Below are 25,444 nucleotides of genomic sequence, written 5' to 3'. Positions count from 1 at the left end.
TATCTTGCTTTATGTTCCCTTAGGAGCCAGTAACTTAATTTCTGGGCAGTAAGCTTCTGACTCCAGCATTTTTTTCATGACAAAAAAGAAAAAAAAGCCCAACAATTTTTTTAAATGTACACTAATTTTTTTTTTCAAATGGTAAAAGAAGCTGAACATGGTTTTGTGTATCTAAAATTAGCAGTGGCTATTCTGTCACTCATAGGCAAGTTTCTATGACAGTATAAATATGCTTGATCTTATTCTGAGGCCAGTAACCATGCTCTGGTAGAAGGTGGCTTTTCTTTGGCCCCAGCTGTGCTAAATGCTATTATAATTAGCACGATGGTTAACTTAATCAGAGCACTTGGCTCAGGAGAGAGGTGTTACAGAGTGCACCATAATTAGCATTTTTATTTCTTTGATCCTGAGTGTGCTCTTTATTGACAGAAGTATCAAGAGCTGGTTTGTTTTTTCTTTTAACACTTCAGGAGGCAGAAATGTATGTGGCTGCTGAGATTATGAATTTATTAATGAGGGTTTTTTTTTAAAAAAAATACAACCCTCCCAAAGGAAGTAGAAGGGAAAATGATCTGCATGTGTGGGAAAAATGGTACTGGGCCTCAGTCTTCAGCACTGCAGCATTTGGGCAGGTACATGGCCACGAAAAAACATCCTGGGGCAGCTGCAGCCCTTTGGAGTTGCATGGACAATGTTAACAGCATCCTAACCATTTCAAGCATGCTGCTGGGGACCACATGGCTGTTTTTTGGGTCTGTAGAAAAGGTGCCTTTTCCTGAAAGTGAGGAAGGGGAATGCTGAAAGTGTGACCTGTTTGGCAAAAAAAAAAAAAACCAACAAAAAACAAACCCACAAAAAAAAACCCACAAAGATTTGGATAATACTATAGCAGCTAAAGCTTTATATGCATGCCAGCTCCTGTCACTGAAACACAAGCATCCCATCCTACGTGCCCAATATAAGCAGGTGGCGAAAGCATGCAGTGGAGCAGATGACTGGTTCGGTTCATGAAAAAACATAACATTTATGCTGTCAGACGAAATGCTGAAGACTTCCAAACTTGCATCTGGCATCACTGCCCTGATTGCAGGGGAGGAGAGTCGAGACGCTTGGGAGGCTCTTCTCATTACATGCCACTGAGCGGGGCGGTCGCTTGCAGTGCCAACAGACCCAGGATGTTAAAGATCAGGGACTTTTGGTAGATGAAGCTGCTGTCTGCCTTCCTGAGATAACTTCGTTAGGCTTCATAAAGACACTGTCCTCTTTTCCCACATTGCAGTGGGATGGCTGTAACGCTTTGTATCTCTAGCACATCCACACTGAATTGGGTATAATTTGTCTCAGTTGGTTTTGAGCATTTGTTCAGCAATCTGGAGCAAGTGTTTTATGCATTTGTTTTTATTGACTTTGGGACAATGTTAGCTCAGGTATTAGTAGACACATCCTCCATATTCAACTTCCATATGGCCTCTGTAATTTTTACTGTTGGTTTTAAAAAGAAGCTATAGCAATGTTTATAATGTGAAAACTGGGGGGAAAAGTAGTTGAGGTTCCCTGTGTAAGAGCTTTTTGCAGGTTTTCACTCTTCCTTTATATGTACTTGTCTCTTCCCAGTCCTTTACAAAGAGGTAGAGCTATCCCACGCCTCTGCTCTTGCAGTTCAATTGTATCTGCTTTGCCAGCAGAAAAATCATATGCTAATAGACGCTGCAGAGAATGCAGCTGTCATTAAGGGACTTCCTATGTTATCCTTGACTTCACTAGATTACTTGTATCTACTAAAGATGGATAAGTAATTTTAAAAACATTTATGTAACTAGGTTTTAGGTCAATAGCAGGTTAAATGGTTTATTTAAGTAATCTTCCCTGGCGGAAAGTATGTGGAAAGACCCTCTCAGTATTTTTACAAGATTATTTTCATATCAGCATTAAAGCAGCAAGCAGTCTCCTTGACAGTAGACTTGGAAGATACCCATTATTTGAGAGACATGATAAAAACAGTATAATCTTTTCCAATACCCATACAAAGCCAGCAATTGTCTGTTTCTGCCATTCCAGTTATTTATGTAATTATACTTAATGCCACCCAGATTTGAGAAGAAAAAGAAATTGTTGCTGCTGTTTCTGATTAATATTTTTCCATCCTGAGATCATAAAAACAGTGAATGCATCTTATGGTGGTAGAGAAAAGAAAGGACTATGGATTTGCAAACAATTCAGCAGAGGAGCTGAACCGGAGGGAATCACATGCCTTTTTTGAATCTGTCTCCTGTCCACATAAAGGCGTCATTCCTAAAGCTCACGGATTGCCAGGAAATGCTGCCATCGCATACTATCACTCCTGAGATCTTAATAGCTTTATTAAACTAAAATGTGCAGTAATTTTTGCAGTGGATTTCAAGGTATAGGATTTAATTAGCTTAAACCTGGATATATCCAGATTATCCTGCTTTGCCTGGATCTTCTGTGTTGCACTCCTGGTGAAACCATTTACCTGTTCAGTGGCCAACAAGCATTTAAATACCAAGATACCTCCCATACTGTCCTGGTTAGCATAACTGGGTTGGCCAGGGTCAAGCAGCTCCAGCTGGTAAGCCCCTGCCCTCCATCTAGTCCCACATGCTGGAACAACCCAAGGTTGCTTGGAAATGCCCCTGGAAATCATGCCAGTGCTTTCAGGCTCCTGGATTAGGGGAGATGCTTGAAAGCTTACAGATATCATCTTGTCTTCAAATTCACTGCGTTCACTTGTGCTCAGTCTGAGGTCTTTGGGTTTCTTCTTCACAGTGTCTGAAGAGAAGGAAGCTGGACATTTATCACTCTACAGCAGAAGACTCGAGTTAGAAGTTCAGATTGGGTTCAGCAAAGCTGGTGTATTCATTTAACTGCATTCATTTAAACATTGGATTTTGTAGGCCCACTCAGGAAGTAAATATATGCTCATGGATTTTATAATGTTATGATCATCTAGGTTGCTCAGCCACAGTATTTTATACTTGTACAAATTCACCACTTCACTCAGCCTGCAAGTTCTGCTTGAGCTAGATAATATCCTTTTAAAAAGACGTCCAATCTCATTTTTTTAAAAAAGACTTCAGGTGATAGCAAATTTCCTGTGTGCAAATGTAAAACGTTCCAGTGACTTAATTGCATTCATTTCTAACAATTCCCCTTCATTTTTAGCCTGAATTTTGTCTCAAAGTTCTATTTTTCAGCTCTGTATCTTATTATGCCCTTTATTAAATGTCTCTCACTAATGTAAGTATTTATGGACTGCGATCATGCCATTCTGAACATTGTGAAAATAAATAGACTGAATTACTTCTGGCTCTTGCTTTGGGGCATCTTTTCCTGATTCTGAATCCTTTCCAATTTGTCAACATCTTTTGTGCAGTATGGATGCCAGACATGGCCATGTACGCTTGTAATCATTTCAATAATGCTGTATGAAGTGACAGAACCAGTCCCAGCCATCTCAGCAATGTAAGAGAAACTGAATTTTTCCTGCTCCAGGACTGAGGGTAGAACGAGTTCACCCTGAGGATCTGGGCTTGCTTACCCCAACTGTGGAAGAGGGAAGGAAAAGAAAGTGTGGCCAGGGCTGCGGGGAGCTGCTTCCCACATCTCCTCCATCGCCACTTCTGCCAGCAGTAACAGGAGGAAGCTTGGCTTTGCCATAGGCAAAGCAGGCAGCCGGTCCATGACTACCACTTAGCATTGTTTTGCTTACTACCCCATTGCCCTGGATAGCTTCAACTTCATCTGTTCCTAATAATGCTTCTGTGAGGTGCTACAATGATGTTTTCTGCTTTGTATCTTCCCCTAACTCATGTATTGAAAGATCTCATTAATTGTCTGAGCCACTGCACCCCTGCCAGAGCTTTAGCTGTGGCTCACTGTGGCCCTCAAGTCATTCTTCAAGTCGCTGCTTTCCAGATTAGTTCACCTTACAAGCTTAACCTGTATCTGAAGGAGCATGACCTTGCCTTCTGTGACTGCTATAAGTGAAGTCATTCAAAGAGCCCCACAAAGCATATTTTTCGGCTCACTCCAAACTGACTTGCCCTTAGCCTGGCTGCTGTGCCATTAGTTATATCACCTTCACCTTGACTACCACAATGCTATTTTCCTCCACGTCACTTAAGACTATAGATTAGAGAAGGACCAAGATCTCTCTATACACAAATCAACCAGAAGTTTCATTTGGTTCTGGGAGTCCCATCTTTCTGAAGTCTCTCCTGTTTAATTGCTACACTTCAGTTTTGTGGGATGCATGCCTCCACTTTACACTCCTCTCTGAGTGGAAGGATTAAAAAAGCAAGTCGTCTTTCATCTTGCGGTTCTTGTGTTGTGCGTGGGGCTCCTACTGCTGCAATGCAGTTGAAGATACTGCAGAGGGATATTTAAATTCAAGCCAAAAAAAAAAAAAGTGCCTAATTAAAGTGAGGAAAAAATTATGAATGCATTTCTATTTTTAGGATTCATGAAACTTGCCTTAACAGAACCTTTGGGCTTAAATTAGTAGACATTCCATTTTTAATTGGAGCGTTTTGCTGCATACGACGGTTTAAAATAAAGGGTGAGTTAATTAGGCATTTATTTGAAAAGTAAAACATTCAGGGAAGCCAGTGTGCAGGTTTGGATATGATACTGACTGCATAGATAAAGGGGCTAGGGAAGGCAGGCAGATGAGCAACAGGCAGATGACACTGTTGGGCATCTTAGTTAGCTATGCTTTCTGGGTGCTATCCTTAAGCAACCAGGGCAAGACAAAGATTTCGCAAAACATACCAAAAATGAATTCAAAATAATAATTTTTTGCCCTGCAAGTTGTACGTTCATGTGTGTGTCAGGAGTTGCAGAATCTCTCAAGAGTTTTGCTTTGCTTATACCCCCTCCCATAGATGAGCTTCAAGGTGGTTGCATCTGTGCTTTTTGCTGCTACCCACGTTATGTGCGCACTAAAATAAATATGGATTTGCTGCCCAGGGAGTAATGTCAGCTAGCTGAGGTTTTTTGTGGTAGCCAGCAAAAATAACGAGGGAAAAGGGGAAGTCATGGAAAGCTCTGTGGTAGCTGGTGCTTGATGGGCAGCGTCCTGCTCACTGGCAGGAGCACAGCTCCCGGGGGCAGCACTGGCAGATGAGGTCTGTTGCTGAGTCCAGGTGATTTTGATTCCAGAAAGCTGGTCCTTTTCCCAGTATGCCGGATCTCAAAGGAATTATGTCTGCACATTGCTGGTGGTTACCATGCTAGAGGCTGTTCAAAGGAAGAGAAACGGAGCATTTGAGTTTGCTAGATTCGTGTATTCCCAAGTCACTGATACACAGCAACCACTGCTCTTACTGCTGCTTAGTCATACCACCCTAGAAACTGCTCAGGCAGTTAAAAATTTTAAAATATCAGCAGATTGGGCTTCTGTTTTCTGTGTGAGAGTGTCTGCTTAGGAAAACTGGATTGCACTTTTTTCAGAAACTGAGCGACTGGTCACAATGCAGTGCTTCATTCCTGTCCTGGATGTTATCCTTAGCCGTGAGAGCAGGGCTGTTGCTTAGCGTTGCATGTGCTGTGTGACCTCCCTCCCGAATGCCAGAACCATCAGAGAAGCATTATTGCCTCCCATCCATGTTGGCAATCTTAATTACCACATCAGCCCCAGAATAAATACACAGCTAATCAAATATGATGATGAGAAGTACAGCAACAGGCAGACTAGGAGGACTATGGTAAAAATAGTCCTGGCTGGGTAAAGCTTTCCTGGTGCATTGCCTGGAGCTAAGCAAAGTCCATCTCTTCCAAACATTAGTAGCCATTTAGGTCACATTCACCCCTGTCATACTTCGGAAGCATCTCCATTGATCTGAAACATATTTTCCTGAGTGGTTTGAAATACAAAGTGTTGTTGCCTTACTTTACCAAGCACAAGCATGCATTTGTTTGATAGCTACAAAAATTGCTTATCAAGGCTGGTGATTACAGTTAGCTCAGAAAGGATACAATATTTTACTGACGTTAAACATTGAATGTTAGCATTAAAGTAGTGAATCCCTGGATCACGGCATTGTAGTTTGGAGAATAATGCTTTTTTGACCTAGTCTAAAACATCCTACTTCCAAATTTTACTAACTTCCACATTTTCTTAAAAATTGTCAGGTTCTGCTTTTGATATGTGCTAAAGTAGCTTACATCTCCGTCAGAGAATGCTCTGCTTCTGCTACGCTGCCAGTCTTTCTAGAATTTAATTAAAATGGGTTGACTTTATCCTTGAAGCATCAACATAGAAACAGTGATATTGTATCAAAAGTCACTTTGTTCTGTTGTTCTTAATGGCAGCATTTGAAATCTGAGCGGGGTGATCCCAATCATCCAATACAGAGAGCAAAGAGGAATGGGCGTTTCGAGCCTAGTGCTCTAATCTTTTAAATAAAAATGCGGAGGTGTTAGTTTTCATAGAGACACAGTACAGTACAACAGCACAAGCCTCCCTGGTTTGAGGGAAGCTCCTTGTTATGGTAGAAGACTAGTTAATTTTCTGTTTTCTTTTTTTTTTTCTTTTTCATAGCCATCCTTATTAGTGCTATATTGTAAGTATATTTTGAAAACAGACAATCATCTCCTTCTCCCCCCCCCCCTTTTTTTTTTTGTGTGTGCTTTGAACTACTCAGTCATTTTCGAGATATCGTCACAATGACCTTTCCTTTCCTAACAGCTCTGCCAGGAGAAAATAAAATTGAATGTTTCATTATTAGCCCCATACTATTCAGACAATCGAGGAGTAAATTTTTTTTTAAATAGTTCCAAGTTCAAGAGTGAAGTCTTGGAAAATTTTTGAAGTTACTCATGTTTGAAAAATGTGAAAACTTTTAAATGCAAACTGATATGGTAATGCTGAAACTTAGAGTTATAATTTATTACAAATATGCAGAAAAAATTAATTTTATGTTTTTTAAAAGTTCAAACTTACGTTGCAGCTCTTGCAAACTTGAAATACGTCTTTGCGGCATGCTCTTATAAAAATTAAATATTATGTTGGCTAAACGGTGACAAATGAGCCACTGTTTACCATGGTAAGGAGTACATTGGGGACATAACCATTAGACAAGGGTAATTTAGTTTTAGCATTATCAGTTAGAAATACTGCAGTTGAGTGGAATATTTTATTACATGAAAACATCTGTAACCAATATATCCCTTGGGAAGCTTACGTGACCTGTGATCTATTTGGAAAAAATGTTTCGGTTTTACGAGACTGTTCAAAAGCAAGTATGTGCAGCAGTCTGTGTCCCAGCGAATCTGGAAAGTGCTCCCTCCTTTGTGTACCTCCTGGAAATTTCTGGGAGCCATAGCAATGTTTCTGCATTCCAGGCTGTAGTTTTCAAACTCACTCTGTAACCTGTGGCACCGAAAAAGACCTGGGAAATGTGTGCAACCATGCACACTACCTTTATCTGTGCGCCATGGCGCTCACACACATCTATCCTTGCGATGAGGTATCCTAAAACTACTGCAATCGTAGTAAGGTTCGGATCAAAAAGCACGGTGCAGACATCTGAAAGCATATTTACGTTCTTTTAAAGTCTGCCAGTGATACAGGACAAATAGCATCCTTAATATATTTCTCAGGCCTTGCTGTGTACCTTTCCATGGCTTTTTTTCCCTGCCTCCTTCAGTGAAGCCAGAATATGTCATCCCAACTTGAATTTGCAAAGCAGTCGCCTGTGCTCAGGCTTCATAGTGCTTTGGCAGGGAAACAAAGTACCCAGCTGCCGAGGACCGTCAGTCAAGGCCTGGGAACTTGGGGAGCCTTGAAGACGGGCGGATAGACAGGCTGAACTTGACAGCCCATTAGGTACCTGACCTTCTGCTTAAATGACTATTGAATTCTTGAAGATGTGGATTAATGCTTTCTTTTGTTCCATGAGTTCAGAGGTGAGATCGGCAGATAGGCGTGCCAATTAGAGACGGCTTTGCAATGGGGTGCTGTGTGTCCTACAGCGCAAGGCTGTATCGCAAGCAGCCTTAGCACACTATTTCTACAGAGAGGAACTACTGACAAAACTGCAACTTCTTTACAGAGGAGGAAAACCAGTCACATTCACCCAGGATCTCTCTGCACTGTAACACTCCATAATTAGAGGCATAACTACTTGTTTGTAGTTATTTGGTTACTGCCTACACCCAGCAATCAAAACTGGCCAGTTTATGACCATAGGCTGTACAGGCATGTTCCAGAACATAATATGTCAAGCGCTTTTTCGGTATCGGCTACAAAAGCAATAGGTTTCGTGCCAGTAAGACCGTGGCATTGCCATTCTGGTATCACATTCATTTCACACTTCCTACATGCAGCTCTGCAGCCCCTGAGGAGGCCCAAACACAGTGGAGTAGAGGGCTTTTCTCAGTCCCTTAAAGTTTTTCTTTTAAAGCAGAGTGAGCTAATGCTGCTTTTCTAAAAGTCTGCCGTGTTTGGGGAATATTTAAGCCACAGTATTGCCCATTACAAACTTCATCAGTGCAAAGGCAGAGCAAACCTTTACGGGTGTACAAAGCAGATCTGTGGGCTCTTTTGCCTGTGGTGATAACACTGCGCCTGGGATTGGGCTGACTGTGAAACCCAGAGTAATTCATCCCAAAACTTCCATCTGTTCAAAAAATATGAAAAGTATGTGCTAACAGATTGGTGGAAGGCATAGAATTGGGAATAATGCAAAAGTGTTTTGACCCAGCAAGCAGAGGTGCTGTAAGAAAGGCAAGTCATTCCCAGGGTGGAAAAGCCTTCATTTCCAGTACCCTAAGAGGTACTTCCCACCCTACAAAGTGAATTCCTGTGAGACAGCGATGCTCCCTTTATGTCAAGAGAGAAATGAGCGTGAAGATCCAAGGAGTGAAACCACGTACGTCTCAGGATTTTACTTCTTATTTGCAAAGAGATCAGGATTTTGTCCCAGCCTTGCAAATGGCATGTCTGGCAAAACTGTATGTATTTCACATTCTCAACAAAATAAATGAAGCCAACCTGAGGGGCTGGACCTGTATAAAAGTGATTTCCCATTTTCAAATGGTGTGAAAGATAAGCCTGTTCTCAGCTGCTAATGAGTGACTGGTCTTGGGAACTGGCCACCCTGCCTTGCTGTTGTACTCAGCAGGATGGGTACATCGCTACAACTACCTGAAAGGAGGTTGTAGCGAGGCAGGGGTTGGTCTCTTCTCCCTAGTAACAATCAACAGAACGAGAGGAAATGTCCTTAAGCTGTGCCAGGGGAAGTTTAGGTTGGATATTAGGAAAAACTTCTTCGCTGAAAGGGTTGTCAGGCATTGGAACAGGCTGCCCAGGGGGGTGGTGGAGTCTCCATCCCTGGAGGTATTTAAAAGAAGGGTAGACGTGGTGCTTGAGGATATGGTTTAGTGGTGGACTTGGCAGTGATAGGTTAGTGGTTGGACTCGATGATCTTAAAGGTCTTTTCCAACCTTAATGATTCTACGATTCTATGATCAGCGTAGGATGGGTCTGGCTGCTCACACCAGGTGTCAGCTGAGGCCCTGTTTCTCTAAGGCTGTCCGCACTGTGCCCTGCCGCGTGGGGCAGATAATCCCAGGTTAGCAGCAACAAACCGCTTCTGTAAGCCACATTACTGCTTTAGTATTAGCTGAGAGGCAGGGGTGATTAGCCATAAAACAATAGTAGGCAAATGGTACTCTTATTCTGGGACTCTGTGCGGAGCCACAGTGGCCCTCAGAACTGAAGATGACTTTATCCGCTGTATCCACGTACAAGATGGTCCCAGGCCAGGCAAGGCAGGCTTTGCATGACACAGTTGGCTAAGCTTTGTTTGGAGAAAGTTGCCTCATTTATGGTGGAGGAAGTCCCATCGTTTATCATTCGTGACCAGAAAGGGTTTCGATTCTGAGAGTGGTGCACAGACAATGTCTAGAAATAGGACAGCTTGTTTTGTCTTGTTTTGAGTCCACTAATGTCAGGAGGTAAAAAGTTCAAGTCTAATGTTACTGGATGCACTCTGTGTTTTCAGCAGACGGGACATTGAGAAGGCTATGGGGAAAAGCACCAAAAAAAAGGGCAGCGAGAGTAATGTAATGAGGGAAGGAGGAGGTATGTTGTGCTTTGAGGGAGGCAGGTGAGCCTCCCATTTGCAGCAGAAATGTGTTGCAGAGTCAGTGTTTTCACAGTGTGAAAATATCCCCATTGTTGCCTCACGCAGAGGAGCCGGTAACAGTGTGCAGAAAGCTCTTTGATAAAACACCTACCTCATTTCTTAACTTCTCTGCTGTAATTCAATATTTAAAAGGCAATGAATGTTCTCCCACCACTGGTACTTTTTTAATCTCTGACATTTCTTTGGAGAAATACTCTGAGTTCTTTTGAAAATAAACCCAAACATGTAGAAATCCAACTTTTTATTTGAAATGGTGTAAAAGTTTAGCTGGAGAGAAATAGTTAAGTAGGATGAAAGTAGAGTAGTAGCATCAGACCGGTGGCATGAGAGCGACTGTTTGCTTGTGTTTTACTCCACTGAATTCCACCTACTCCAACCCAAATAATTGAGTTAAGGAATGTTATATATTAACACACGCTAAGTTTTCAGCTGTGCAGCAATGAATGATTTATGCTGTTCTTCCGTTGACATCAGCTTATGCCACTGGAGCACTGTTTAACAAGAGGTATGTAGTTCTGGTAATCCCCAGGAAATCTGTGCATCGTTTACCAAAAACCACTGTTTTTTAAAGAAAAAATGTGCTTTGCCACAGGACCTGTAGTGTGTCAGACTAGAAAAATGCTTCTTTCGGTGGCTGAGAGGAAAAAGTGCATGTGTGGATATAAAAGCACATACCTTCATGGAGGTAATTGGCCAAGCCATGGTGTTTTGCTTACAGAAACAGGAGGGCAGTCAGGCCAGCTGCTTTCGTGAATCTTGCTCGCAGGTCTGAAGACAAAGGTTTCAGAGAAGCACCTCACTTCTTACAGCTGATGAAAGATCTTGCTGCTTACCTACAGCAAAGAAGCCTAAGAAAAGCTCTGCTTTTCTTTCTTTTTTTCCTCTGTGTTTTCATCCAGACGGACAAAATTATGGGGTTTAGTTTGTTCTGAACCTAATATTGCGGGGGCGGGGTTTGCCCTGCAAACTTTCCACTTAAACAATTTAGGGATTATAAATATGTAATGATCTCTGTTAGCTCTGCAATCCACTCATATTAATGACTTTTCTTTTGTGGTACTTGGTGCACAAGGTGAAACAAATGAAGAGCTATATTAATTATTTATCTGCCAATGAATTTCTTTTGCTGTAACTCTGTTTTGGGTTTGTAGATCTCTTTGCATAAGCTAATTGATTTTAATCATAGTATTCCAAGTGTTTTTAATTAATAATTTAAATATAATTGTTTGGGGAAGTTCTCTAGCCTTATTCTGGGCAGCTGGCACTTGAAAACAGAACCTGGCAATGATTTAACTTCAGAAATATGGAGTTAGTTTTCTGCAGCTGTAACCAGATGAAATTAGTAACTCCAAGGTGCAGGATTTTCTTTGGATTAAAGGTTAGTCAAGCCCTAAGCCAATTGTGTTCTAATCTGAAATTAAACACCAAAAAAATTGCGGAGTAGAGACAGGGAGTTTCCTAAGACTTTCACACTTCAGCGTGGCTGAGAAGGAGAGGGAAGGAGGAAGGAGAAGTTAGTGCCAAAGCAATCATATCTCTTATCTTAAGAGCTATTTTCAGCAAGGTATGCTGATCTTATTTTCCATCCTCCCACGCTTTTGATAGGAGTTTTGGGAAAACTTTATTCTTCCTTTGCTGGGTATGGATCTAATAGAGGTTTCAATACCAGGGGGCTACCAACCTTTGAGGCAGACTAGTGGTTTGGCTCACCGCAGAAGAAATTAAGGTATGTTGGTTAAAATAGGAAGCTGATTTACCATGAATTGTCAGAAAAATCTCTGTGCTAACTACGCTACTGTTGCAGGCTTTAACCACTGTGTGTGGAGGGAAATATTGCTTGTCAAAAACAGTTCTCCCATGGATGAGAGAGGTTTTTAACACTGCAGAGTTACAAAGAAGTGGGCTTGTGGTGGCGGGGCAGTAGCGCCCTGACTTGCTTTGTAACCCAGGGAGCAGGGGGTGGGATGGAAACAGGGCGAGAGCAAATGCCTCTCCAGACCAGAGCAGGATCCTCTCTGCAGAGGTCCTGCACGGGCTTACACAGGTCACTGGCAGCACAGGCAGCTGGGGGGCTCTCCATCTCCTGCCACACAGCTCCACCCTTCAAAACCCCTGTCGCCCTCACAGTGAGCGGGGTCCATCCTGTCAGCAGTGACACGGCGTGCTGTGGCAAGGATGAGGATGAGCATGAGGACAAGGATGAGGCCTCCTGGTGTCACCACTGCCCTGCCCAGCCCCTGCCGTGGTGGCCACCCCCAGACAGGGCACGGGGCGCTTCCCAGCCTTTCCTGGAGCCGGTTTCAGTGACTTTAATTACATCTGTGGTTTGGATCACTTCGCTTGGCCATTAAAATCCATTTCACAAAGAGTAGTATTGAAACAAGCAAAGAATATTTGTGGTGGCTGTGGATTTCCTCCAGGCCCACAGGAAGAGTAAATTAGTTACTGAAAACTTGACAGTTTGTCCCAAGTGCTTAACTCTTTCTTCTCTGGAAGCTGCCTTTTCAGAGGCAAGTGACTTTAAAAGGAAATAATATGCTTGATGCTTTTTTACCACCCCCACCCACCCCCAGCTCCTCTTTACGGTAGGGCTGTAACTGCAAAAGCAGCCAGGAGTGATCTGTTTGAAGAGGAAGTGTGGGAACTTCCTTTATAAATATTGCCTTTCCCTTCGTGTGGATCTGAATGTGGTTTCCTCCACTGGTGCAAAAAAAGAGTGCTTGAGCTGAACAACAAACACTTTTTCCCGTAGCTCATGCCCTGTGTAAACTTGAAAGAAAGAGGTCTCAAAAAAAAAAAAAAAAAAAAAAAAGAAAAAGAGAGAGAGAGCAGGTTGTTAGCCAGGAAAGGGCTGAAGCTGGTTGGACCATCGCATCAGCTGGGTTTTTGCCTGGCCTTTCCCTGTCAATGCCAGCAGCTGCGAACACGGGCGTCCTCTGCTCAGGAGCACCAGGCGAGTTAAGGTCCTGTGGAGGGGGGTGAAACCAGTGTTTGCAGAGCCCTCGATTACAGAACCTGCTGTGACTTGCTCTGCAGGATAGGGCAGTTTCAGTCCGAGCCCAGCTCCTATCGCAGTTTGGAATGGTTTCTTTTTTAGAAAAAAAACCCAACATATGTATCTTTCCTAGTGAAGTAGAAACAATAAGCCTGCACCCTTCCCCCAGCTTAGAAATATCTTTGAATTATTTGCAGAAGAGGGGTTCGTCCACCAGAAGAGCAGCTACCCCCAGGGAAGTATCCGTGCTGAGCAGCAGCAGGTAGGTTAATCTCACAGGGCGGGGAGCAAGTGTTAACCTGGCAGGCAAAGCTCTGCTGGACTCTTTGCTTTTTGGGGTTTGGTTTTGGTTTGGTTTTGCTTTTATTAAAAAGGGCACAGTATTAGAGTGTATGGGCTCCCTGGGTGTGCAGGCAGCCAGCTGGCCTTGCTCACTAACATAAATCGGTGCAGACGATGGGAATCAAGGCAGGGGGTCCAGTTCCCAGCTCTGAAGGATTCCAGATTAGGAAGACAGCTCACGGAGGAAGCAAGGCGGGGTGGGGGGGGGATCAGGCTGATTCCCTGAGAGGCACTGGAGATGGGAAGAGCCCTTCTGCCTGATTTGAAGGAAGGCAGTGTTCTTACATTGCTAATAATTAGGCAGAGTTGCCTTGTTCCTTGGTTTTCATGAACAAATGAGACATCCCTGGTATTTAAACTTGGATTGCTGTGATGCTTTCTGATCTGGCCAGCAAGAGGCACAGCCAGGCCACTGTTGAGTTAATGAAAAGGTTCTGATTTTTAAACATTTCTCAGTTGGGGAAGAGAAAATTTCACTCAAGCTTCAAACCAGGCTTTGCTATGATTCCTTTATGTACTTTTAGGAACAAAGAAAACAAATAAAATTTGCAGTGCAATGGGCTATCCTGGGAAAAATTGCTCGTAATCAAAGGAAACACCCGAAACTTCATCGATCCTTCTGTCTGGGCTCTGGCAAGGCTTGCCTGGCTTGTCATGCCAGGAGTCTTCATAGCGTCTCATACTCTGAGCCAGAGAAATTGGCATCCCAGGGGGGATGAAAAAGGAGTGGAAAGTGAACTTTGGGGTGATTTTTAGTTTTTAAATAAAAAATAGAAAATAAAAAATAAACCTGTCAGCTCCATTTTGCTGCTGTAACTGATAGTCCTGCACTTTCTTCTCTGTTTGATGTCTTGCAAATGCATTTAAAGTCCTACAGTGTTCAGGATAAGCTCTCCATTTTTTTTTGCTTTTCCTCATGTTTTCTGCGCCATCCTTTGCTGCTGTCACCTTATGCCACTTATCCTCTCTCATCCATGCCACATTCCCCATTTAACAATCTCTTTCCTTTTTACCTTCCTACACTTAGCATTTTTCCTTTCCTTTTTCACACTCCCACTGTCATGCCTGCTCCTTTTTCCTATAAGGCAGGCTGCATTTTGTAATTTAGGGAGTAAACCTTCAAATTCTTGTGTGAGTACTCCCACTGACTATGTGATGCAGAGACTGCAGGACTGGGCCTTAGCTTGGCAGACGTATGGGGAAAGGTAGTGAAGCCAATTTTAAAGCAATCTTAATTACCTTGGTGGTTTGGATCACTTTGGTTGTCTATTAAAATGCATATTTCTAAGGCGAGGTGTGCACCAATGGCATTGTATAAATAATAAAGAATTTCAAGAGCTTGCTATAAAAGCCTTTATAGAGGTAATATATTACTTCCAGTCGAGAGAAATGGAGGGCACTTTAAAATCAGTTTTACTAGCACCCTGTGTTTAAAAAAAAAAAAACCCACAACTTTTTGTTTAACCTCCTGTGCAAGCCTGGGCATGTTTGAGGCTCCCAGGATCCAATTTCATGTAGTATCCTATTTCAAATCCAGGCTAGAGCAGATCGATCGAAAATCAGTGCTCTCAGAAATAAAACTGCCTGTGGAATGCCTTCAACAACATGAAGATGAAAGGGAGAATAGAAGAGAGCAGACACTGATTTTCTTTTTTGATGGGGGAGTCTGTGAAGCAGTGTCCTTGGACGTCTCACAGTTTGCCTTGATTGAACAGTAATGGTCGTTGGACAATTCTGGTGAATTTTTGTGTTCTTCAGTTAGTAGTTAACAGCTGTGTTTTGTGAAGGGGGGGTGGTTGGTTTTGCTGGGGTTGTTTTAAGCCAAAACAGCAGCTGTAGAATATTTTATAGCGAGTGCAGAGCTACCTCTAAGTCTGCACATTGCCAGAATAACACGAGATTCCTAAGAATTCTTCACCGTGAAACACTTATTGCTATTTTGAAAGGACTGAGCTACTTCAGTACTTTCAAAACTGCTGGTGAATGCAAACTAGTCTAACTGATCTGTGTTTATACTGGTTTTTACAGTCAGCACAAACATAGATGGCAGTCTGCTTCATTTTCCAATGTATTCTCTCTATGCCTCTTCTCTTCCCTGGCCCTCAGAAGCCAAAGGAGAAGAAAAGAGGATTATCTGAGAATTGAGAAGAGAGGGAAGCAGCAATATAATTTTAGGACTTCAAAGGAATAGGAAAGCGAAGGGAAAACTGAACTTGTGGGCTTTGGGTAACTTTGACTTTTGGGTAATTAAAAAATTTGGCTGTGCCAGTAGCATTTTGAATTCCTGGAAAACTAAGAGTAAACTCTGCTCTGCTGTGTAGTGGTGGTCTCTCTCCTGTCACCAGCGCTTGGTGATGCTTGTGATGTGGGGAGCATCTTTCATTGCTGGGGAGACCATCAGGTTGCACTAATAGGCCCCTTGCATGAAGGCAACGTGTCACGGTGGCTGGCCTTGGCCCTGTTTGCTGTCAGAGCAAAGCAGGAGGCTTCAGAGAAAAATTCGGTGTCCTCACATGCTGAAAAAGTGCTGTCTAAAGCCAGCCAAGAGACTAACAGTAAGCATAAAGAGCGTTTGAATTTATTTTAACCCCTACCCCTTGGACAATAAAGGCTTGTCTGTTTGGGACCTTGAGTATGGTGTGCTCTTCAAAGTTAGATACATATAAATGTTTTTTAAGTGAGCACGACTGGTTAAATACACAGGCTTATCGAAGTTGGAAGTGTGAGTGGTTTCTGGCTTTGTACAAGAGCGTGTTGGTTGCTCCTGTAGCCTTTTCCTATGTGAACGCGTTAACTCACACATGGGCGTTCAGGACAGCAACTCTGGCCTTGTGGAAACTCTCACTTCAGTGACCTTCCACCTTTGGTCTCCAAAGTAGCATGTGTTTTGTAAATTACTTGATGATTAACCTTCAGCTGGAATATGAGTGGCAAGTGTTTACTTAATAGTCAGAGATTGGGTTCCTGCTTGCAGACAGCCTTTATTACTTGGGAAGCTGTGTGAGTTAGAGATGAAAGATCTGACTCGGCAACTTCACAAGAAGTCCGCTCTGGTCTCCTGACAGATGTGGAGAAAGCAAAGTGCTTGAGGAACAGACTAATAAGACAGCTAAAAGGACCCTGCTAAGCTCCAAAAGAGAGGATCATCACTGTCTCTCTATGTTTATGAAGAGTATATCAGTGTAAAGACATTGATGAGTTTTTCGCTAACTTCTGAATCTTTTTTTAGCCAGAGGGCACCAAATTAATAAGTTATTCCATTACATAATGAAGATATTAACTTTAAAAAATCAGACTCCTACCATGAGCAACTGCGATGTCTCTGTAGCCAACAGTAAGAGAAAGAAACCCATTTTCCATTGCCTTTTGGAAGATCCTACCTGCTTCCTTTGGCTGTACTGCCTACAGAGAAACTACCAGGTTTGATAAGACACCTACACTGGCATGTGTAAACCTCCTGTACTGTGATATAAGTTGCTTCTCACCAGATTCATGATGAAATAATTTGCCAAATGGCATTTGGTCATAGTCTGTACCGTTTATGATTTTGAATTTATCACCTTAACTCCCTGGAACTCAAATTGGAGATAGAAAATAAATATATGGAGTTATATCTAATGTGTATTGGTTCACCCAACACATAGAAAAATTCTGATCTTCTCTGACTTGTGTATGGTGTTGAGCTTGTCACATAAACTAGCCAGGGTCACTGCAGGTATGCTTAAACTAAAGACAACCCAGAGTTCATATTTACAGCTGATTTGTAAAGTTTCATTTTCATGATGGAAAAAAATGTACAACCATTACTGTGCTTGAAGTCTGCCTCTCCTATTCGCTATTTCAGCATTCACAGGTAGCTAATATAGTTAAAATTACCATGTATCGTGGTTTTTATGGTATGGGTTTAGGATAATGGTGTTAATTTGCAACAACAACAACAAAAAACATGAGTTACACTGGCCATCCCAAGTGTGCACCAGTAAAATTCTTTGTATTACAACTCACTGTGAGGCATCATGTTTATGCCTCATAGTTGAGAATCTTTCTAAAATAGCTTTTTCTGCTAAGGCTTAAAACTTAAGGATATGATTTCTTGGTATCCTTACTCTTGTAAAGTTACCAAGCTAAATATGGTGCTGGAAGATGAGGAAGTGAGTTGTAAGAGCTTCTCAAATAGCCTTTGAGAAATTGGGATTGCTTCTCTGTTGCTTTGCATTGCATTAAATCCTTATGCTAAGTGGCCAGGCAGCTTGACAAGTATGGGTCAGCATTCGGTGCTGGCTCAGCACCCTGCTGGTCAGAGAGGAGCTCCATTGCCTTATGTGAGTGACGAGGCAGGTAAAAATTTTGTCCAATATCAGCGGTACGGTTTGATAAATGGTGATCTGAAGAGGCTGGAAAAAGTGCTACTCACCACTCCTCCACTGATGCTTCCTTTGATTCTTGCCCTAATATATGAGATGCTGAATCTCAACCTTTTGGCAGTTTACAGGGTAGCATTCTTGGTGTTCAATCTTTATGGTGAAATATTGTTAAAAGAGCGGGGTTCTGGGCTGGTTAGAAGGGATAGCAGAGAAAGAAGTGTTTTGTGGTTAGTGTGTTTAATTCTGCAGTTAAGAAATCTCTCTGGAAAAGTCTATAAAGATATAAGGTATTTAGTCTCCTTAGATTAAAGTGAAGGATATTCAGAACAGGTAATGGAGTACAAATGACCGGGTTTCAGTTTGGGGTTATGCTCGTCTTTGTTCTTATAGTGTACCTGTAAAATTCAGATTTTGGTCTGAGAGTTAAATTTTAAGAACAGAAAACTCCAGCCTGTGTGGTTTATTCATTTATTTATTTTTATTTTGGTTTTTTTTCACACCACAAACTACAGGAAGAGCAAAATGAAAGGGGCCAAGTGAAAGCAGTTGTTCTTTTGAGGTATATCTGGCAATACTAAAACCTTCTATTATTATTTTAATATTCTGTTAATTTTTTGCACAGAGTTGGACAAGGTTTTTTCAAAGTGCATAACATTGAGGTCAAAAGGATGTGGGATTGACTGGGACCAGAAGCAAAAAAAAAAAAAAAAAAAGAGTTTAAGCAGTGTCAGGTTTAAGTCTATTGAGGGTAGAGCTATGTTGAGCAGGTTCAAGACAGTGACAATACTAAGCCCAAGGTAGCCAAGCCAAAGAGACAGACAGGAAGTCAGTAATAAAACTCTGGAGTTGATGTGCTAGATAGAAGTGGAGTGGGTGTCTCTGAGGTCAAGGAGGTGGAGAGGCCAGAATGGAGATGACCAAGAGCAACATAAGCTGGGGAGCTGACAGTGAGAGAAGATACAGCATTGGCCAGATACTGGAATGCAGTAGTGTGATACAGAGTTAATGAGAGATGTAAATACACTGCGATGTTTAGAGTCTTAAGCTGTCAATTGATATCACCCTAAAGTTTTTAATAGTCAGTTTTATATCCTGTTTCCATATGGACATGATCTCAGCGTTAACATTGCCTTCCCAGCACTGAACTGTGAAGATCCTTATTCAAAATTAAGCTCAAAAAAAGAAGCATGTGGTGTTATCCTACGTGCTCCATCCTATCAAGTCCACCATGCTTGTTAGCTCAAAAGCTGGAAAGAAGTTCTAGGGGCACATAAAAGCTTACATGAAAAGTGTCTGTTCCATATGTTACATGTAGCTGAAGGCTTGGGGAGCAATAAGGTCTGTGTCTGTGGACCGGATAGTACAACTTTCTATCCCTGACCTAGTGCCTGCCCTTTCTAACAAACAAACAAAAGCCTCCCTCAAAGAAATGTGGTTTATGATCTGTTTTTAGCTCTGGAAGCAAACAACAGAAAAAAAAAAAAAGCACTCAATATGTTCTTACTTGTACTTATGGCAGCAACAGCTTTAGGCGCCGCAGGACAAGTGCCGTGCTTTGTTCCTTACAGCTTTCAGAAGCCACAATCCCTCCAGCAGCCACAGTGCCGGGGCAGCGTGTTATCCACTTACAAAATTCTGCGCTTGGACAAAACCAATCAGCCTGAGTTTATAATCTTTTTGAAATGATAGTATCTGAGATATTCACGCTAAATACAGAGGCGCAGCTGCTGGATGAGGGAGAGGGCACTTGCAGGATGGGGAGGTTTTTTGCAGTTGTCCTGTCTCTGCCGGGTTATTGACCCTCTCCTCACAGTCTTAACTGTATGACATGTCCATGGTGGTCTTCATCCTTCCATTCTAAAGGAGTGTTTTGATTAGAAAGGCAGAAATTGTGTTATGTGAAAGGTGGGAGCAATTAAGTGCATTCAGGTTGGGGTGGGACAGGATAAGACTAAATGTAGTCTAATGGCAGCAATCTCCCTGCTGTCCTCTGTGGGTTATGGAGGGGAGAGGGAGTCTCCTCTGAAAAGCAGCTCCGGGAAGATGGATTCCTCATCCTGAAGGTGATCCATGGCAGGACCTTCTCTGTCAAACAGGTGGAGAGAGAAGAAACTGGAAGAGCAACCTTGTTAGACTGAAGTTAGCTTGTGTGAGCATCCCCCTCCCCACTTGCTCTGTTTGCTCATGGTTTCTGTCAGCTGTAACGAACAACTTCCCTGTGTCATCAAAGTACTTTTAACTTCAGGTCAACCTGCAAAAGCCTCCAGCTGTCAGCAGACCTGTGATAGGAGCGTGTATTTTAGTTCCTTTAGTTCAAGCAGTCCATTTTGACTGGCCAACTAGCCAAACCCATACCTTGAAAGACCGGTTCCTCATGGTGATCCAGTGTCAGATACTGAAAAAGAGCTGTTGTGCTACAAGCAGGATGTAAAAGGAAAAAACAAAACCAAACAAAACCAGGAAGCTCTGCGGCAGATGGTACCACCTGTGTCCATCTAAACCTAGCCAAAACAGCATGCCATTTGAGTGAAGAAACCTGGAAAATATGATGACTAAGTCTGAATAGATAGGGAGACAGTGAGTGAGATTTCTGGCTCATGTCCCAAGCCTCTTATGAAAAAGGCTTCCTATTTTGTAACACAGAAAATTGAGTACAATTTGGTAGCATCATTCTCTGGCATGGCTGATTACCAACTAGAGACTAAAATGCCTGGTGTACCCATGTAAGAACTCACACATAAGTTGTCTGATTACTCTCTGCCAGTTCCTGGGTTATGGCTGAACCTGTTCTACCAATAAATAAATTTCTGATGATTAGCAGGGGACATACCTTTATTACTGGGGATATTACTGGCTGGACACAAGTCAGGGCTGACAGCATTCAATTCTTTTCCAGGCTCAGCCAAATACTAATTTCCACACACTTCACTTGGTGCGTCTGCAAAGTTGAGATGTGAACCAACTGTGCAAGACGTGCCTAAATCACCGTTCAGCAGTGCTTGCAAAAATGATCTAAAGGAGAAAGGAAATGTGGATGTATAAAGAGAACTCCTCAGCAGGATGAAGACTTGTTTCCTTGCTGACTACCTCCACCTCCTTCCTTCTTGTCTGTTGTTGACAGTATCATGATCTTTCACATCCCTTTGCACTTCCTTTTAATTCTGTATTTCCTTTTCCTTTATATGCTTAATTGCACCAGATCTGTTTTCACCTTTGTCAGTAAGACATAGAAAGATATCTGCCCTTTCCCTTGGCCCCGAAATCTAAAATTTTCCTCTGTTGGTCTCTTGGGTTGGCCGCTTTACTTATACTCTCCTCCTACGACTTCCCACAGTCCCAGTCCAAGCCTACACTCTCCAGTTAGGCCGTATTATGCAGCTGTGGTCTAAATAGCTCGCTCAGCTCTTCTCCCATGTACCCCATCTCATGATTTTGCTGAGTATCCATGTTTGTCCTCCACCCGGTGCGGGTGCAAGTTCCTTCAAACAGCCTTTCCTTGGGAATGTACGTTGTCTTAAAGAATGTGTTACCACAGCAACTAGATATGGGGAATGCAAACAAAAATTAAATCCCATCAAACATTAACAAAATAAACTTAGTTTAGTACTGGGCAGCCTCAAGGAGCACGAAGGGAAAATAAAAGCCCTGCTGATGTTTTTGTCTTACCTCCCTGGGGAGCCAGTGTTACGCAAATCTCAAAGTCAGGTTCAGCTGAGATGAGATGGCCTTGGAGAAAAGGTGGTGGATTTTGCCAGGTGTTTGGGTCCCTCTCCCCTGGGAGCTGTCATGTGGCGATCTTTTAGTGTGTCCATTGGCATTTGCTGAAGGCTGAGTGAGCATTGCATGCTTTGCTAAAAAGTAACTGAGAAATAATTGTGTGTGAGGAACAGGTTGCAGCATTTAACACTCACTACGTTTATTGACTGGGATTATTTTTTGAGGACAGTTATCATCTTCACATTCATGTGAACCCTTTTTTATCACTTTTTGGCATATACAGTGATGTTAAAGAATATCAGATGGTATTTTATCCTTCCCTAGAGGGACAGACCCTGCTTCTTTTCCATTCTTAAATGTTTGATCGTAGGAGGTGCTGAGTACTGCCATTGATAAGAACGTGTTGAAGCTCTAGCTAGAGGAGTGCCAAATCATACAATACCCCATCTGTAATGCCAGGCATTCTTTCTGGTAATGTATCAGTTGAGCTCTCCGCTCTTCAGTAATTAGTTGTACATCTGTGAGCAACTGTCCATCTGATTTATTATCCAAGCAGCTATTGAAATACAGTACATTGCCCCATTTAGCCTCAGGATTGAAAGTCATGATGTGCTAAAGTTGTGTTTAAAATGTAATAAAATTGACTATATATAAACAAATTACAAGTTTACGGGACACTATATTTTGAAGTTCATAAATTTAAGGTGACTGAGCATAGCATAATGCATATGAATATCTTTTTAATTGGTGCCTTCTTTTATTTAGTAAGAAGATTAAACACTGTCCTGGAAAATAACTTGATTGTAGTGAAGAAGATTTAGCGGAAGAGTGAATGTAAGTATTTCACAGCATGTGTCAATTATTTATGTTTGCAAACCATTGACCTTGGTGATGTCACAAATCATGCTAATTTGGCTGCCTAATTTGCCAAAAAGGCTACTTTTAGTATGGCAAGAATGTTGGATCCGAGCATTATGGATATGTATGCGAGGTATAAAATGTTTATTACGTGGTTTTCAGCATGGGTCTGTAGGGTATACGTACCTAAATGCTTTTAATGGGGCCATGTGCTTTTAGTTATTTGCATGCTTACGAACTGTTCACAGGAAAAATGTCAACATGGAGCTGTTGCTAAGTGCCCTTAAAAGGAAAAAGAAAAAAAACCAAAACACTACCCCTGTATAAATACCCACAGGGATCATTAAATTCTGTAATGTGAACATATTTTCCATTTCCAGAGGAATTTAGTCTAACTTGGAATAATGCAGCCACTACATAGTATTTTTCTGTATACTTGCCCCAAAGACGTAGTAGAAGAAGATTGCACTGTGGATTGGAAATTCAATTTAGAGTGAAATACAGCGGCTGCAAGTTCCAGGCTAAGTGCATCATTGCTCACTTGAGGTCACTTTTTCAAACCTGAGTCAATAGTTCTCTAACAATAAAAGCTTTGGTTCATTTTGTAGACCCTTTTGAAACTGTTACTTTGCTGGTGAATACCCCATTATTTTTCTTAAAGTAATTGCTTTCCCTAGCTGTATTTCATATTAATGTGAACTCCCTAACTGTGTGCATGCACTTGTGTATATGTACGTACATATTTGTGCATGAAGCAAAGCCATATCTCTGCAAGTCATACCCCAGGAGGCTTTGAGTGGCTCTGGTGTGCAGAGTAGTGATAGTCATGAACTTCTAGCTGCCACAGATTTGTCCAAGTATTTTTTTGTATTACATTTTTTCCCACGATCTCACCTTCCATTTCCCAGAGCCCGCCTGATGGGTTTGGAAGCAGTCAACTAAGCTTTTCCAAATGCTGGATAAAGTACAGAATTCATGACTTAGATGTCAAATAGGACGGTGATCCTGTCTTAAATGTCTAACAAGCTGGGACAGTTTTAATTTTAGCCTTTGGGCTTTTATAATCTTGTTTTCTGAAATTACTAACTGACCAATAGCACTGAACCAGTGACATATTGCAAGAACATTGCGAAATGCTGTCTGGTTTATAGTGTTGTCTACTAACACAGGGTTGCTTGACATGAAGATCCTCAGATTTGACAACATTGTACCTAAGCTAAAGATTTACAGACTAGGCTGTGCATTGACTCTCTACATTATTGGTATCTGGCCCAGTTTGAAACTATTTAGGCTTATAAGATAGAAAATCAAATCCTTAAAACCTTCTGGTATGTATTGAACAAAAACAAACAAACTTTGAAGGCATTTACTGGAACCAGTCACTTTAGTTGTTTCAGGATCCTAAAAGTACATCTCAAGTGACCTTGTTGAGGCCAGTGGCACTTGAACATTTCCATTTGTGTGTGATGAGTTTGTACATGTAAAAGTTTTTCTTGGGTTACTTTCAAATTATTCTCACCAACTAGATCTTCAACTGCTTCTCCTGGGAAACTTGGGAGAGGTACTGTTATCTTCAGTTCCCATATTTTGTGAAATAAGCAGAATATTTGGGGTTTGTTTATAGTTTTTTACGTGTTCAGCAGGAGAGTGCCATTTGAGTATGGGTTGAATTGTAAGTGCTGCCCAGTAATTCTGGGCTGCTTTTAATTGTAATTAAATTGTAATTGAATTGTAATTCTGCCCAGTTAAAATGTCTTTTCATGTATGTATGTATGTGAAAACAAATAAAAAATGTGAAGTAGAGCTATATTTCAGGAAGTTGAGTTGAGGACTATTGACAACGTGATTATTAGCTGGTCATGAAACTGGCAGAGGAATAAACATATCCTTGTGGAGAGATGGATACTAGCACTTTGACCTTGATGTAAAAATAAATACAATCTCCAATAGATGTTATTTTTTTGGTATTTTAATTTTGTGCATGTGTAGACGGAGCTGCTAAATGGAAACCACCTTCTTGATCTGGCTTTTACAGATATCTGACATTAAAATTATGGATTTATCCTTCTAAACTTGAATAATTTTTAAAAATTAATTGGCCTTACATTGGCTGGGATTTTTGCAGTAACACCAATTTAACAAGTTTATGTGGAGAGGAGAAAACACCTTTTCATATCTACTGTCGGTTTTGTATCATAGAAGTGGCTATGGAGACATTCTCATATAAGAAGCCAGCAGAGGCCAAGAGAGGGAACGAAGCACTTAATGTGAACCAAGAGGAGCAGTGGCTTTACCTGTGATCACTCACAAACTGGAGATAGAGCCCTGAAACTATGAAACCCAGCACCTCCTCTTAGAGTTACCCATTTTGACATGTAGCACATACAGAGATACTTATTTTTAAAAATTTTGTTTTCATTAAAATTTAAAAATAAATCTGAAAATTGGGTTCAAATACATTATAATGCTTTGGAAGGATAGCTGGTAGGATTTTGGCTTTTGATACCCATAAAGCCAGAAAGTGGAACAAACTTGCAGAAACTTCCTCATTCTCTTCCAACAAACTTCTTGACTGACCTTTCATAGAGCTGAAAGCCAAAGCTGGGATGCTGGAGGAATCCAGTGAAATGATGGCTTGCTGTGTTTCTTCACCTGGTGAAGAGGAGGGAGAAGGTGGGGAGAGCAAGGGGGTTTTTTTCCCCTTAAAAAATATGGAAAGGCTAGGAAAAGTGTAAAATGGTCTGGAGGGGATGATAAGCTGCTAACTGTATAGCATTATACTGATTAAACATCAAAATAATCTTGAGGCAGTGACTGCAAGGAGAAGGAAGGGGAGTGTGTACCTTAGGGAATCAGGAGCAGGCACCATCAAGTAGAGCATAGACAGGAAAGCGCACAGGGTGGGGGGGAAGAACACCCAGCCCTAATTAGATACCAGAATTAGGTTCTCACTGCACATCTTGTAATCTGAGATCCCTGGAACAAGTTCTTAATGT

The 25,444-nt window shown here is 41.7% G+C and overlaps 1 protein-coding gene across 6 annotated transcripts in view; it reads left to right on the top strand.

Annotated features, from left to right (window-relative positions):
• PLXNB2 (plexin B2) overlaps positions 1-25,444 on the top strand; it is a 258,485-nt gene that overhangs the window by 116,790 nt on the left and 116,251 nt on the right. For 3 of the 6 annotated variants that reach the window (XM_064446059.1, XM_064446068.1, XM_064446075.1), the window contains exon 4: positions 22,356-22,424. In XM_064446059.1, coding sequence (XP_064302129.1) covers positions 22,423-22,424 — 2 coding nt within the window. In that variant the 5' untranslated portion in view covers positions 22,356-22,422. Of the gene's footprint in view, positions 1-13,364; positions 13,430-15,131; positions 15,247-22,353; positions 22,425-25,444 lie in introns of those variants that run through there. The other 3 variants (XM_064446082.1, XM_064446102.1, XM_064446092.1) reach the window with 3 other exon arrangements.

Source organism: Phalacrocorax carbo, chromosome 1 (genome assembly GCF_963921805.1).
Source record: "Phalacrocorax carbo chromosome 1, bPhaCar2.1, whole genome shotgun sequence".
In the NCBI taxonomy this organism is placed as follows: domain Eukaryota; kingdom Metazoa; phylum Chordata; class Aves; order Suliformes; family Phalacrocoracidae; genus Phalacrocorax; species Phalacrocorax carbo.
This window is presented reverse-complemented; position numbering and strand designations above follow the sequence as displayed.